Source organism: Herpailurus yagouaroundi, unplaced genomic scaffold (genome assembly GCF_014898765.1).
Source record: "Herpailurus yagouaroundi ecotype Mexico unplaced genomic scaffold, PumYag 141, whole genome shotgun sequence".
NCBI classification, from domain to species: Eukaryota; Metazoa; Chordata; class Mammalia; order Carnivora; family Felidae; genus Herpailurus; species Herpailurus yagouaroundi.
The window spans coordinates 455,249-471,545 of NW_024412396.1; the positions used below are offsets into that span (position 1 = coordinate 455,249).

General features: G+C 42.0%; 1 protein-coding gene and 1 pseudogene across 1 annotated transcript in view; both read right to left on the bottom strand.

Moving 5' to 3' along the window:
* TTC5 (tetratricopeptide repeat domain 5) overlaps positions 1-11,866 on the bottom strand; it is a 20,189-nt gene extending 8,323 nt beyond the window's left edge. The window contains exons 1-6 of the mRNA XM_040476480.1: positions 11,783-11,866; positions 7,813-7,945; positions 6,411-6,622; positions 5,877-6,027; positions 4,032-4,123; positions 481-537 (exon numbers count right to left, since the gene is read on the bottom strand). Coding sequence (XP_040332414.1) covers positions 481-537; positions 4,032-4,123; positions 5,877-6,027; positions 6,411-6,622; positions 7,813-7,945; positions 11,783-11,833 — 696 coding nt within the window. The 5' untranslated portion in view covers positions 11,834-11,866. The remainder of the gene's footprint in view (positions 1-480; positions 538-4,031; positions 4,124-5,876; positions 6,028-6,410; positions 6,623-7,812; positions 7,946-11,782) is intronic.
* A 1,491-nt stretch (positions 11,867-13,357) lies between these two features.
* LOC121031243 (short transmembrane mitochondrial protein 1-like) lies at positions 13,358-13,759 on the bottom strand (annotated as a pseudogene).
* Positions 13,760-16,297: the final 2,538 nt, after the last annotated feature.

Here is a 16,297-nt window from a genome sequence, read left to right on the forward strand (position 1 = left end):
AAGAAAGAAAGAAAGAAAGAAAGAAAGAAACTGTTTCCCTTCTGCCAGTTGTTCTCCTGCTCTACAATGAACAATCTGAATAAACAGCAATGCTTTCCGTCCTTTATCCTGGCTAAGGTGATCACGAACCCCAAAGATGGCATCCCTTCAAAGAAGCAAACTTCCAAATTCTAAAACAGCTAAGCTGCAGATAGTGGGTCATTCTATTTGTATACTTATAATGAACATTTCGGAAAAGTCTTCTAAACTGTCCTCCCATCCTCTATGTACCCCTCCCACCACCTCGGACCCTTCTCCTTTCCCACCAGACACTCCATCAGACACTGAAGTCAAACTGAGCCAGCTCTTCCTGGAAACAATTTGGCTCTCTTCTCAAAGTTTGTACTCAAACTTGTCCCTGTGAATATCCAGTTATCCTCCCAGGCTAAGACCCAGATGTCACTGTTTTGACTCAGGTGATCACTACCCCACTCGTCTTACCGTTGCCCTGTTCAGATGAAGATCAGGATTGCTGCAAGCCATCCTGTCAACTTTCTCCTACAGTGAGAGAGAAAGACAATCAGTGGATCCTATCTCACTCTTAAGGATGGTCAACATGCCCTAGACCTCTTCCTTGTCAAAATGTTACCTACACCCACCTTTTTATAGAGTAACTGCTTGAGTGGTCTATTACTCAGTCCCTGACACCTCAATGATGTAATGGTTTTTATGTGTACATGAAATATTAAAATATTATTATAATTTATCCATGTAATAGTATACAGATAAAATAAATGTGTAAAAGCATTCTGATAAAAAAAATTTTTAATAGTGAGATAATGGTATAAATGAGGAAAGCCTAGAAAAGAAATTTCACTTATTTAAAGCATTTCCTCTGCCCACAAGCCCAGCTCCAAATACTGGCAGAATCATGTTTCTACATTCAAGCCCCCTTAAAACATCCATTGAAAGGGGAGCCTGGGTGGCACAGTCGGTTAAGCGTCTGACTTCAGCCAGGTCACAATCTCACGGTCTGTGAGTTCGAGCCCCGCGTCAGGCTCTGGGCTGATGGCTCAGAGCCTGGAGCCTGTTTCCAATTCTGTGTCTCCCTCTCTCTCTGCCCCTCCCCTGTTCATGCTCTGTCTCTCTCTGTCTCAAAAATAAATAAACGTTAAAAAAAAAATTAAAAAAAAAAAAAACATCCATTGAAAGTCAAATTCTGGGGGCGCCTGGGTAGCTCAGTCAGTTGGGCGTCCAACTTCAGCTCAGGTCTTAATCTCACAATTCATGGGTTCGAGCCCCTGCAATGGGCTATCTGCTGTCACCACAGAGCTGGTTTTGGATCTTCTGACCCCTTTCTTTGCCCCTCCCCTGCTCACACACTCACTCACTCTCTCTCTCTTTCAAAAATAAACATTTTTTTTTCAACGTTTATTTATTTTTGGGACAGAGAGAGACAGAGCATGAACGGGGGAGGGGCAGAGAGAGAGGGAGACACAAAATCGGAAACAGGCTCCAGGCTCTGAGCCATCAGCCCAGAGCCCGACGCGGGGCTCGAACTCCCGGACCGCGAGATCGTGACCTGGCTGAAGTCGGACGCTTAACCGACTGCGCCACCCAGGTGCCCCAAAAATAAACATTTTTTTAAAAATTATTAAGAAAAAAAAGAAAGTCAAATTCTGATTCTCTAATTTAAATAGATGGCCAGAAATTATGGAAAGAGCCCAAATGTCCAAATGATTAAGAAGATGTGGTGTCTATATACATAATGGGATACTACTCAGTGATCAAAAAGAATGAAATCTTGCCATTTGCAACAATGTGGACAGAACTAGAGTGTATTATGCTAAGTGAAATAAGTCAAAGAAAGATCTCATATGATTTCACTCATATGTGGAATTTAAGAAACAAAACAGATGAACATAGGGGAAGGGAACCAAAAACAAGATAAAAATAGAGAGGGAGGCAAACCATAAGAGACCTTTAAATACAGAGAACAAACTTAGGGTTGCTGTAAGGGAGGTGAGTATAGGGATGGGCTAAATGGGTGATGGGCATTAAGTAGGGCACTTGTTGGGATGAGCACTGGGTGTTATATGTAAGTGAAGAATCATTGGGCTCTATTCCTGAAACCAATACTACATTGTATGTTAACTAACTTGAATTTAAAGAAATTAAAAGAAAAAAATGATAAAAAGAATGAATGAAGAAATGAATACATACATACATACATACATACATACATACATACGTTGATGGCCAGAAACCACATGCAAGTGCAGACAGATGTGCTGTGAAGAAACTGCTATGTTCCTGGCTATATTCGTTGTATTTTTCTAATTATGTTCATTGCCTAGCACATTACAAAAGTACAAACACATGAATTAAAATTGTTTAAATGGTTGGGTGTGCCTGGGTGGCTCAGTTGGTTAAGTGTGTGACTTCAGCTCAGGTCATGATCTTGCAGTTCGTGAGTTTAAGCCCCACATGGGCTCTGTGCTGACAGCTCGGAGCCTGGAGCCTGCTTCAGATTCTATGTCTCCCTCTCTCTCTGCCCCTCTCCCACTCGTACTCTGTCTCTCTATCTCTCTCAAAAATAAATAAACATTAAAAAAAAATTTTTTTTTTAGTTGTTTAAATGGTTGGCTCAAATATGTCTATGGTTGGTTGGGTAACAACATTAAGAGTTAAAAGCAACAATTTAGCAGAAGCCAAATATAAAATTTTTAAAACTATACTATTATTATTTTTTAAAATGTAAACACTCACCAAAGTAAGAAATCAGACTAAAATATAATTCCTCTGCCTTAAAGCTCCCTGATTGAAAAAAGGCCAGTCCCTAAACTACAAACATGAATATAAGGTAGGTGCATTCTTTATTCTGCCACACAGAACAAAGTAAGTAATGGTAAATTAAAAAGCAAAGGTCTATGTCAAGAGAAGCAAGAAAGCAAAAAAAAAAAAAAAGTGTATAGGAGGCCTAAATCAAAAGTGCTCAGAAGACCAATGTGAAGCATCTAAGTGGCCAGGCTCTCACACCTGAAGGAAACCCCCATGTAAGTGGCTACTGATATAAAAACAGCCTGAAAGCCTATGCAAAGCAGGAGCTCCAGTGGATTAATCCCAAGGAAATGACTGCAGAATGGGGTATATACTGTTTTCTATTATAGCCTGTGGGAAATCCAGAGCCACAGTATCTCATGGTTAATCTAGGGAGAGCACTTAATTTATACTTAAGTATTAGTGCTTTCATTTTTCTTTAAAAATGTACACAAATATTAATAAGCCTTATTTTAAATTTTTTTAATGTTTGTTTATTTTTGAGAGAGAAAGAGTGCGAGTGGAGGAAGTGCAGAGAGAGGGAGACACAGAATCTGAAGCAGGCTCCAGGCTCTGAGCTGTCGTTAGGTACAGAGCCCGACACAGGGCTCAAACCCACAAGTGGGGAGATAATGACCTGAGTCAAAGTTGGATGTTTAACCAACTGGGCCCCCCAGGTGCCCCAATAAGCATTATTTTAATATAGACTTTTTCCCCACTACAAAAGATGAACATGTTGGGATGGGCTCTGCGATTGATTATACATGCCTACAGGAAACCTGGATAGTTCAAAGAGCTGTCTAGCAGTGAGGCACCCATATAGGCTGTTGCTAATACTCAAGTTATAAGAAGATATAGGGGTGCCTGGGTGGCTCAGTCAGTTGAGTGTCTGACTCTTGATTTTGGTTCAGGTCATGATCTTCTGGTTCGTGAGTTTGAGCCCCACACTGGGGGGCTCTGTGCTGATAGCATGGAGCTTTGCTTGGGATTCTCTCACTCTCCCTCTCTCTCTGCCCCTCCCCTGTTTGCTCTCTATCTCTCTCTCAAAATAAATAAAAACAAACTTAAAAAAAAAAAATTAAGAAGAAATAAGTCACCCCTGCATACACAGCTTTGCAAAACCACACACACTGAACGCCACTAATGACGGCCCATGCTGCTTGCTAAAGAGCCACATGGAAACTGCTGTTCCTACCTCTATTCATCTGGCCGGGGTGACCATAAATACTTACTGCTTGGGCATAGGCACTGAGGGCTTGCTGGGAGATCTTAGGGTTCTGGCCAGTATTGAAGTAAAGAGAAAGATATGCATTCCCCAGAATATCTGAAAGAGAAACAAAGGGTTTCCGGCTCGTTGTGTAAGGGGCTTGGAAGTTACCACTCCATCCTGACAGACTGAAAAATCCTCAACTCTTCTTGGATCCAGAAGACAGGGAACAACACAGGGCAAACCACTGCCCCTAAAACTGGAGAGAGTCAGGCGAACACAGGGAGTGACCAGGGCAGACACTCACGAGCTGCAGGACCCGGTGCTGAGGTAGGCACACCTGAACTGTAACTGACAAAGTGCTGGAGGTTCAGCGTGGACAAGTCTGGGAGCAAGAAACTCCAGGGGTCCCTGTGGGGCAATAAACTTAGAGATTCCCCGGGCTTACACCAATGGGTTAACAAGGCGTAAAGAATTACAAAGCCATAGGATGTTCACACCCAAGTTTCGGTAAACAAGATTAGATAAATAAGTATAGAGAGGGCGGGATGAAGGCCCCAATACAGAACACAGGTATATGAAATAACCAAGATTAGATACTCAGGGCAGAAGCGCCCCACAATTTAGTACTACAGCAGAAAGCTGCTTTCACAGGAGGGAAGGATCAAGTTAGATAAACAGGTAACTAGAGCTATAGACTGCTGCCTGCCTGTGGGTGAAGCTGCCCAGAGCGGAGCTGATTAGCAAAAGAAAAAGGTGCCTTGTTAACCCTGAGGTTACTTGCTCTGTCTCATCCCCTAGGCTACCTAAGATAAACAGAGGTGCTGCCTCCCGTCTGCTGTATACAACCTTCCATTCGGTGCCAGGATTTCGTTTTATATTAACCCAAACCCCTAACCCCGAATATCTTCAAGACCCCTTTTCCCTCACGTCCATGAGTTAATGTTCACACACAGTCTCTTTGTGCACGTCCATCACCATGTTTGTAAGCCTTCTGATCCTAATAAAAACGGGGCAAAGACCCTTATACTGGGCTATTGTCTTTTCCCAGACATTAGCCATCTCTCACTTTTAATCCTGCGTCCCATTTTCTCGCCAGACAAAAAAGAATTTCAGACTTAAGAGTCTATGACAGGTCCAGGTCATAAGGAGGCCCCCACAATACTGTGAGATTTACCTCCAGAAGCGTCAACCAGCCAGATTCCCCCAGCAAGTATCAGAGAAAAATCCCCTCATACTTCCAGCAAGGGGAAGGGGAGAAAGAACTGTTCTGAACTACGCCAGAGATCCCTGTTCTTAACAAGGTCTACCCTCGGCAGAAACTATCTAACCAGAGCCTAACTGATCTGAGGAAGGAAAATATCCACCTGGCTCTCTCCTTGTACCTAGGAGAGGCGAAACACCCACTTCCAGCCCACCCCAGCCATCCTGCCCCTCCTAAGCAGAGAAAAAACTGAGATACATAGTGATGAATCATCTCAGAGCCCAGCTTCAAGATATAACTTATTCTGGTCACCCTCAAGGGTCTATTTGAAAGGTCCCACATCTGACAAAATCCAGTGATAACACTATATTTAGTATACCCCAAATTCCACTGAGATAAAGAGGCAAACATAGACCCAAAGGAGAAACTTGAACAGACTGCACAAAAGTCCTGCCTTGCTTATGTGCAAATAAGCGTCCTCTCTTGGATGAAACGATCCAAGAGTTCCTAGAATAGCGGCTCATCAAAATACCTTTCCGGCTTCTTCAAAACAAAGACACTTAGAACCAGACTCAACAGTTGGGCTGCAGATGATTGTGGAATGTAGCCATACTGAGAACCACTGCTCTAGAAAATTGGAGACCTTTTTCTTTTGAGAGCACTCACACCAGGAACGGCCATCATGGACATCCATCTGCACGGCCAACTTAGCCTGTCGGACACTGTCCATTACATGACGAGAATGTTCATCTCCAGTGTCAGTCCGCAGCTGGCGAAGCACCATGGACAGGTTTTGAAGGGAGACTTTGTTCTTGCACTGCAAATGGAGAAGACATATACTCACCCTTCCTGATTCTATTTCCCCTTTCGTATGCATCTTAATCTTCTAAATCTAATTTTTCATCTTAATTCTTACTGCGTTTGTATCTTAGACCCCTATCTACAAGGATCAACTTGGTTGTTAATCTTTCTTCACCTCTCATCTATCCCTGAACCTGATCCCATCATCTTCTTCCTTTCTCAGTCCCCTGGCCCTATTGTCCTCATCCAGGTCTGCTCCGACTCTCCCTCCCCTCTGATTTCATTCTCCTAGCTCCAGTATAGTTCTATTCTGGTATTCATATCCTAGGGAAATTCAAAGAACCAAAACAATCTCATCTTTCCCATCTGTGTTTTCCAAGAGTATAATAGATGGCTCACATGGGTGAGGGCTCCAGAGAAGCAGGTGTGGGCAGACGCAATATCCCCTTTTTTCCAGTACACCTCACCCAGCTGGTTCCAGGCTTCCACCAGCTTGGGCTCCAGCTTCACAGCCTTGGACAGAAGTTCCTCAGCCTTAGGGCTATAGTCAGGAGTCACATTCAGTGCCTTCCCAGTCAGCATCAGAACCTGGGCCTTGCCCTGGGCAGAACCTAGGTGGAAGGGGAAAAAGATAAAGGCAATTGGAAAAACTGAGGCAATCTTACAGATAAGACCAGGACACTTTCTCTCAAGAAATAACCTCAGGTCAGCCCTAGGAAGGAAACAGTTGAAGGAAATCTGTATGAACAAACCACTTATTGAAAGCCTACCATAGGCAGAGTACTGTGTTAGGTTATGGGGTAACAAAGAAAGCATTATCCCTACCCTGGAGGGGCTTATTGCCCCTCTGGTAGAGAGAGAGAACAAAGCATATTCGTGGAAAATTAAAACAACAATGAAAAGGGGCATCTGGCATATCCCAATGAATAAGCTTTAAAAAGTGAAAAGGAGAAAACTATGTAAACCAAGACAGAGAGGCAGAAACCCCTGTGGCATGTTCAAGGAAGAATTGATAGTCCAACCCAAAAGAAACAGAAAGTTCCTCTGTAAGTAAGTAGGCAGAGAGAAGAGTAGAAGAAAACAAACAGAAATGGTCAGACAATAGAGACTTGAATACCATTTTAATTCCTACCAAATTAAGGTGTTGAGACTTTAACCAGTCAGCAGCAGGAATCTTTGAATACACTTGAGCAAAGAGGCAAACAAAAGGATAAGACTAAACGCAGGAAGAAATATTTAGAAAGATAATGGCATGATCATTATATAAAAAATTTGGAAGTAAAAAAAATTAGAAGCAGAAAGGTCAATTAAGAAGAACAGTCTCAGAAAAAAATATGTTCTTTTATTTTATGGCATTCGCTATAATCAAACTTTGGAAAACATTGTCTAGAGGACCGGTAGGCTGCCATCCTACACAGTGGCCCTTAGAAGAAATATTCTGTTGGGGCGCCTGGGTGGCTCAGTCAGTTAGGCATCCGACTTCGGCTCAAGTCATGATCTCATAGTTCATGGGTTTGAGCCCCGCATTGGGCTCTGTGCTGACAGCTCAGAGCCTGGAGCCTGCTTCAGATTCTGTGTCTCCCCCTCTCTCTGCCCCTCACCTGCTTGCTCACTTGCTCTTTCTCTCAAAAAAAAAAATTTTTTTTGAAAAAAAAATTTTTTTAAAAAAGAAGAAATATTCTGTTGTACCATCCTGCAACAGCCACAAACAATATAGCAGAGTTTAGAAAGAGAGAGCAAAACTCTGCAGCACGTTAGTTAGCCTCCCGCAGGGGGCTCCATGCTCTTTTGCAGCTCGTACCCACTACTTCCTCCATCTGCTGCAGGGTCTTCTCCATCTCTTCCCGCACATCCTGTTGCTTCCTTCCAGCATCCTCCACACCATGTGTCTCGAAATAGCACTCTCGAAACGAATAGAGCTGATCCACCAGTTCCTAAGAAGTGTAAAAAGGGTACCATTAAGAGGAGAGAACATCATACTCTGGTTTCTCTTCAGATCGTGTAAATCTTTCACCTTTTACTCAAGATTTCTGTGGAAAAGAGGAGCGAACGGCAGACAAGGAAATTTGAGACTGGCTGGCCATACCAGTTGGGGCCTAGAATTACTGATTCTCTATCTCACTAGGAATGACACAAGAGGCAGGCGGACAGGTCTACCAAAATGCACAGGTCATGAAGAAAAGTAGCCACTGTCCCAGGACCACTCTGGTGAAGTTCCGTGCCAGTCTGTGCACCATGATGACAGCTGTCTCTCTCCCAGCCCCAGCAGGGCTTCCAGTATGGCTAAGCACTTCATATACCATAGTCAAGAGGAGGGAAACACTTTGCAACTTGAGATAAAACAAGAAGTTAATAAGATAATCCAATATGGGACTGCCCTCCAGAATATATAAAACTTTGAAATTTCCCCTGAAAACTGGACTTCCTGACAAAAATAACCTGCTCTCTGATTTTTCCTATGCTGGTATCTGAAAATATATGACCTTTGTGAATATGATAAACATGTGAGAGCCACTGTTTTCCACAACCAACAGACCGATTTAAGTTTGAGAACCTTGGTGTTTTTCCAGGATTTTGTTTCTTCAAATACTCCTATTTTTGTTTGTTTGTTTTGTTCTGTTATGTTTTTGTCAAGTCACCTTCTGGCTCTCTTGTATTCTTCCCAAGTAAATGTTCCCTTTCCTATTTTAAATACCTCTGTCTCTGAGTCTTCCTGGGACACCAAAGCTTTTCCATTACCTGTTCTTTCATCCTGAAAATGAACAGCAGCAGAAATATATAACACAACTCACAACACATCTGTCGCATCTTAACTACCTCCACAACTAAATCCATCTACCTATCTCCATCCCACTAGTAATATCCTGGACTAAATCAGCACCATTACTTGCCTGGACTATTGCAATAGTTTCTTACCTGGTCATCTTGTTTCTATTCTCTCCTATTCTCCTCATTATAGTCGGAATGACCTTACAAATATATACATCATCTCACAAACTCTCAGTTTTCCACTGTAGAATAAAATCGAACTCCTAACCACAGCTGAAAAGACTGTACAATCTGACCTCACACTACTCACCCGGCTACAAACTTCACTTCTCACTCTCCCCTCTACAATACTCAAGCCACATTGGCTTTCATGGAGTTCTTCAGATTCAGCAAGCTCAGTCCCACGATGGGAGCCTTATACATGTTGTTCCCCCTGCCTGGACATTCTTCCACCATATCTCTGCATGACTCATTCTTCATCATCATTTAGATCTCAGTTCAATATCAACTTCTCAGAGAGGCTTTCCATGACTCCTCAAACTAAAGTAACCACTTCCACTTTTGCCCACTGTTAAATCACACTCTTATTTTTCTCCATTGTACTTATCAGTTGAAATTATGTGGCCTATACATTAGCGGTCTATGTCTGTCTCCATCACTAGAATGTAAGCTCCATGATGGGAGGGTCTTAATCTCCTGTCTCCCATGTTCAGAACTATACATAAGCACTACCACAGGATTTGGGACATGATAGGCCCTCATTAAAAATGTTGACTGAGGTGCGCCTGGGTGGCTCAGTTGGTTAAGTGTCTGATTTTGGCTCAGGTCATGATCTCATGGTTCATGAGTTCGAGCCCCATATTGGATTCTCTGCTGTCAGCACAGAGCGTGCTTCGAATCCTCTGTCCCCTTCTGTCTGCCCCTCTCCCACTTGTGCTCTCTCTCAAAAATAAACACTTTAGAAAAAAATGTTGACTTAATGGTTTAATGAATCATCCTTGTCTCTAACCAACAGGTTATGTGCTGTACTTAATTTAAAACCCCACCCAGAGCAAAGAGAATGGACAGTATCCTCTGTAGTAGCGATATTTTTCAAATTTTATTGTGTGCACTATTTTCAGGACACAGCCCACAGATTCTGGTTTTAGAAGTTTTCACAGAACTCAAATCACCTATTAACAAGCACTTTAGATGGCTGAAATGAAAATGGTCTATAAAACACACTTTGAAAAATATCCTTTTGTTACATTCCTTTTTCCCTTTTTAGGCAGAAATCAAAATGTACCACCATTCCCATAAATAGTAACATCACTATCTTTTTCCTCTCCTCTACTCCATTCCCCCCCATTCCATTCCTGCACCACTCCTGCCCACCTACCCCAAGGTACTCCCAGCATACATGCTTAGTCCATCTACGACAAATGAGCCCAGGAAAAGACAGTTCTCAGCAAAACTTACAATACAATTCCTTTTGTCCTGCAATCAGCATGGCTGCCAATTAGGAATTTTAATTAGAGAGGGTCTCATTGTCTCATTCTAGCTGTGAAAGCAAATATGCATGAAATTGTTTAGTTTTGTTGTTTTGTTTTGCTGCAGTAAACACTTTTTTAATGTTTATTTATTCATTTTGAGAGACAGAGAGCACATGCAAGCAGGGGAGGGGCAGAGAGAGGGAGACAGAGAGAATCCCAAGCAGGATCTGTGCTGTCAGCCCAGAGCTCAACACGGGGCTCGATCTCACCAACTGTGAGATCATGACCTGAGCCAAAATCAAGAGTCAGTCGTTAAACCAACTAAGCCACTCAGCTGCCCCACTGCAGTGAACATTTTTAATAACTTTTTGTCTCGTGGAAAAATCAATATATGTAAGGTGCTAAAATTCAAGTATGTACATGTAAAAAATACAAAGTAAGAAATTCCTCATAATCACTCCGAACAACCTCAGGGATAACTACTGTTTAGTATACCTCTTCAGACTTTTTTCTAGACGTATCCAAATACATATATACAACGTCTCTAATATGGAGCCAGTATTGATAATCTCGGATTTCAGCGAGTCACGACAGGGAATGAAAATAAATTAATCCAAGTCAACTGGAAGTAAAATAAAGCTCACACTCTAAAAAATGTTATTTTAATAGGCTCAAGAAACAAATAAATGTCACCAATGTTTAAACTTTTTGCATTACAAGCCTTTAGTCAGGGTATAAGCCTGTCACAGGTCTAATGTTTAAATTTCAGGCTGTCTTAGAACACAAAGAACTGAGTTTCTGAGTTTTAAGGAAAATACTGGGTCATGGAAATAAGGTAAAGAAGTAACCAGTTAGCTCATACCTACCAAGTACAAAAGACTAGCCTTCCTCACAACTGCAGTCAACTGTGAACTGGGTGGAGTATGGGCCCTCTGCATCAGACCCCAGACTGGAATAGCAAGTGTGCAAAAGAATCAAAACCGTGCAGTCCTGAGAGGAGTAACCAGGATACAAGGGGTGCAAGCTATTACTGTGCTTGTTGCCAATTTCAAAGCAGGTAAGTAGTAAAGAAATGGCCAGTTTCAAAGCAGAGAAGTAGTAAAGAAATGGCCTTTGTGGGAATGAAAACAATACATGATAATAGCTCCTGCAGATCTGCTACATACATGTGTATACTATCTGTTATGGGTGAATCGGAAAAACAAAACAAAACTCCGTAAGAACGCTGAAGAATAAATTTAGGAGCGCAAGAATAAACTTAGGAGCAACAAATCCTCTTCCAAACAGGAGTGAAGTTGAGTGCAGGCAGGTCAGCAGCAGAAGGTCCCAACACCCCGCTGCGCCCCTTCCGTAACAGGGGAGGCTCCCCTCTCCGCCAGCGGGCGAACCCTCAGGAGTTGTTATAGTAACCTCACTAACACATGCAGCGTCCTGCATGCGCCAAGTAATTCGCTGGTAATATATAGACTGGACTCCCCCCTTCTTCCCAAGTAACAAAAGCACATATAGATTTTAACCTATGACTCCCACCTGCAATTTCTGCAAGATCTGCTTGACTTCCTCGTCTTCATCAGCCATCATTTCCCAGCCAGTCTCGGCTTCTCCGCCCCCAACTTTGTAACCACAGAGACTCAGGCCCACCCCCATGGTGGAGCCAGAGCGACATCTAGGGTACTGGAGGCTTACCCGCACCTGAGTAGAGGAGCTGGTTGGTTTGGGTTTTACATGTATCCAAACATTATTTTTAATTTAAAAAAAAATGGACAAATTATACATTTGACAAATCACAATGGTAATTTACGATTTCAGGGAAAAACACAAAAATTCTCCAGTTTTCTTATGAGAATCACTATAAAGTTATAATGTAAACACATTTCTCAATGTGAAAAGGCATAAAATTTCCTTTATAGATAACGTGTCACTTATCTATCATGTAATATCAAATGCACGTGTAATGCCTTAAAGTAAATATGATTCTTTTGAGCAAAAGGAGCCAAATCAAAGACATCATTAAGGAAAAACATGCATACAAGACTGAATTCTATGGAGGACAGAGGCCATTATTTTACTTATTTTTAATTTTTTTATGTTTATTTATCTTTGAGAGAGAGGTGGGGGAGGGGCAAAGAGACAGACAGAATCTGAAGCAGGCTCCAGGCTCTGAGCTGTGAGCACAGGGCCCCATGCGGGGCTGGAACTCACAAACCCCAAGATCATGCCCTGAGCCACCCAGGTGCCCCTATTTTACATATTTTTAAACTCGATAGTTCTGACAGAGCTCTCAGAACATAGTTTTTCAGTTAATGGGCAGCAAACTGACTTACTGGTTAAATTAGCAACCATGCAGCTGCCTGACAACAATTGGATAATTTAGGAGTAACTGGCTTCTGGACATTAATTTTAATTACTTTGAAAAGCCATAATTTAGTACCAAATGTTTAAACACCCACTATAATTGCTAAGCTGTGAAGTCAGCTTTATAACAGATCAGCTATACAAAAGTCATCAATTTTCTTCAAAAAAAAAAAAAAGCTAGTAGAAATCCCAAAGAATAAAGAAAAAATTACTAAAGGTCACATTTACTAATCTAGTACCATAAGTCCAGTCTTAGGCCATCCCAAGTGGCTGCAAGGAGGAATGGCAGAGGTGATGATGTTGGAAAAGGGTGCTTCGTTTATTTATTTATTTGTTTGTTTATTTATTTATTAGCTTTTAGGGCATGATCTCACCTCTCCTGAGTTTGAGCCCTGCACAGGGACTCTGCTGACATACTGTGTCTCCCTCTCTCTCTGCTCCTCTCCCACTAACGCTCTCTCTGCCTCAAAAGTAAATAAACGTTAAAAAAAATTTTACCGTTTATTTACTTTTGAGGCAGAGAGAGACAGAGCGTGAGTGGGGGAGGGTCAGAGACGGAGGGAGACACAGAATCCAAACCGAGCTCCAGGCTCCGAGCTGTCAACACAGAACCCAACGCAGGGCTCAAACCCACAGACCAAGAGATCAAGACCTGAGTCGACGTCCGGTGCTTAACAGACTGAGCCACCCAGGTGCCCCAGAAAAGGGTACTTCTTAACCTGTGGGCCCTTTTGTGCTGTAAGGCAACACAGGATCTAGCAGAGAGGAAAATCGATGAGGCAGGAATTTTAAACAAAAGTTTTTGGTTCAGATGGTAAGGAGGCCCTCAAGAACAGCAGAAATCAGTATATCCAGGAGGCAGGGCTGGAGTCTACTTCGTGAACTAGAGGGTTTCTTCTTGGTATCCAAGTCCTTTTTAAATTTCTTCAAGTTTTTTAGCCAGGTTTGATATGTCATAATTCTGAGCCAGATACATTCCAAACACGTTGCCAAAAGTAAATCCAAGCAGGATCTGGAGCATGGGGTCTGCAAGGAGGGGGAGGAGGGTGCAAAGGGTGGCTAAGAGTTGGTTTTCAAGGAAGGGCACCACGGCAAACCAACTTAACCCAATACCTGTAGCTCAAGAGAGGCTCTATAAATCACTTTGAGTTCATAAACTTGTTTCTTTCCCAAATCCTGGAAACATACTAGTCTCAACTTAATTGCATGTATATTTTTGTTCTGTATCTTTTTATTTTGGGGGGTGGGGGGAGAGCACCAGCAGGGAAAGAGCAGAGAGTGGGGACAGAGGATCTGAAGCAGGCTCTGCGCTGACAGGCTGACAGCAGCAGATGATGTGGGGCTCCAACTCACAAACCACAAAACCATGACCTTAGCTGATGTATGCCATTCAACCAACTGAGCCACCCAGCAACCTCTGTTCCGTATCTTTGTACTTATACCAAGATTGTATTACCACCTCCCTCTGCCAAAAAAGGACAGGTTAAGACAGTGTATACCTGTGTTGTAAGTTTAAAATTTTGAAGGAAATTGGTTGAATATTTTCCAAACACTCAGGATGGTATCATGAAAGCCATAACTAATACACTGACAGTATATTGACACACTCTTAATGCCAATATATTGACTATATCTAGAATATATAACAATGACACTGTCTCTGTAAAGGGAAATGGGGGCCAAGAGTTGTCAGTGGGCAAACAAAATTCTTTTGCTGTGTACACTTTTGAATTTATTATGTACATGTACTACCTATTCAAAACCAATTGTTTTAAGTTTTGTTTTTTTTTTTTAATGTTTATTTTTGAGGGAGGGGAGGGGCAGCAAGAGAGGGAGAGAGAATCCCAACCTATCAGCGCAGAGCCCAACATGGAGCCCGAATTGACGAACCACGAGATAGTGACCTGAGCCAAAATCAAGGGTCAGATGCTTAATCGACTGAACCACCCAGGCACCCCAGAAATAAATTTAATTTTTAAATAAAATATTAGTTGCTTCTACATAGCCTATCTCAGAGAGAGACACAAGACACTGACAACAGTTGCTTTCAGAAAAGTGAGGTGACTGGGGTCAGGGGTGAAAGGGATTTCACTCTATGCCTTTTTTTGTACCCTTGTGCCATGTGAATATATTAAACTCTTCAATAAGAAACTTTTTAAAAGTGGCATATAATAGTCCTAATAAAGGCTCTCTTTACTTTTTAATTATAGTTTATTTGTATTTCAAACTGATCCTGTGGGGTCTGGGGAAGAAAAAAGAAAAAAGAAAGAAAAACTGATCCTGTGAACCTAACAAAAGAAGCAAAGGTCCAAGGCAGAAATCATGAATATACATAAAATTATTTCCCCAAACCATTTTCCAGCAAAATTTAAAACTGCTTAAGGAAGAAAAATACTTTGCAACATAACCTATGAAATCTGTGTTAACAGCTATGAAATGGGGAGAGGGGTTTTAAAAGATTTTAACCTTTTTCTCAGACACCATTTTAACTTTGGAATACAGAAAAAAAAATTTAATTTTTTTTTCAACGTTTATTTATTTTTGGGACAGAGAGAGACAGAGCATGAACAGGGGAGGGGCAGAGAGAGAGGGAGACACAGAATCGGAAACAGGTTCCAGGCTCTGAGCCATCAGCCCAGAGCCCGACGCGGGGCTCGAACTCACGGACCGCGAGATCGTGACCTGGCTGAAGTCGGACGCTTAACCGACTGCGCCACCCAGGCGCCCCAAAAAAAAATTTTTTAAGTGAAGTTATATTCTATACTACTAACGAAGAAAACATTACTTCCTTTCTATCCAATTATATAAAGCAAGGGTATTTAGTATTTACTTGCCTTTCTACAACTAAATATAAAACCTCTTCAAATGCTTTCAGTATGACTTTATTACCCAAATAACAATGGGATTTGACATTTAGGGTAATCCCATTGTATTTCCTCCCAAACCAATAAAAATAAATAATAAAATTCAAGAGGTAAAGAAGGATTACAAGATAATTTAATTCAGTCCTTCATTTTACAGATGTAGAAGCAAATTCCCAGAAAGTTTAAATTCAAACTCACAACCAATAGGAAAAAAACATAATTGGAACCCAGATGTCCTGCCTCTGCAATCAGTATGCTTTCAAGTCACGCCCCTAATAGGATGTAAGGTAACTGAAAGTGTCATTCAAATTTCTTTCCTGGCTCCACATTTTTCAAAAATTTTTTTTAATGTTTATTTATTTTTGAGAGACAGAGCATGAGCACAGTAAGGACAGAGAGAGAGGAAGACACAGAATCCGAAAGAGGCTCCAAGCTGAGCTGTCAGCACAAAGCCCCACGCGGGGCTCCGACCCATGAACTGTGAGATCGTGACCTGAGCCAAATGAAGTCGGATGTTTAACCAACTGAGCCACCCAGGGCACCCCTTAGCTCCACATTTTAATGTTTATTTATTTTGGGGACAGACAGAGACAGAGCGCGAGTAGGGGAGGGGCAGAGAGAGAGGGAGACACAGAATCTGAAGCGAGCTCCAGGTTCTGAGCTGTTAACACAGAGTCCGATGTGGGGCTCCAACCCACGAACCATAAGATCATGACCCGAGCAGAAGTCGGTAACTTAACCGACTGAGCCACCCAGGTGCCCCCACATTTTAAATAAGTAATCTGTGATAGTAGTCAGAAATGCTATTTAATAAAGGAAAACAAGG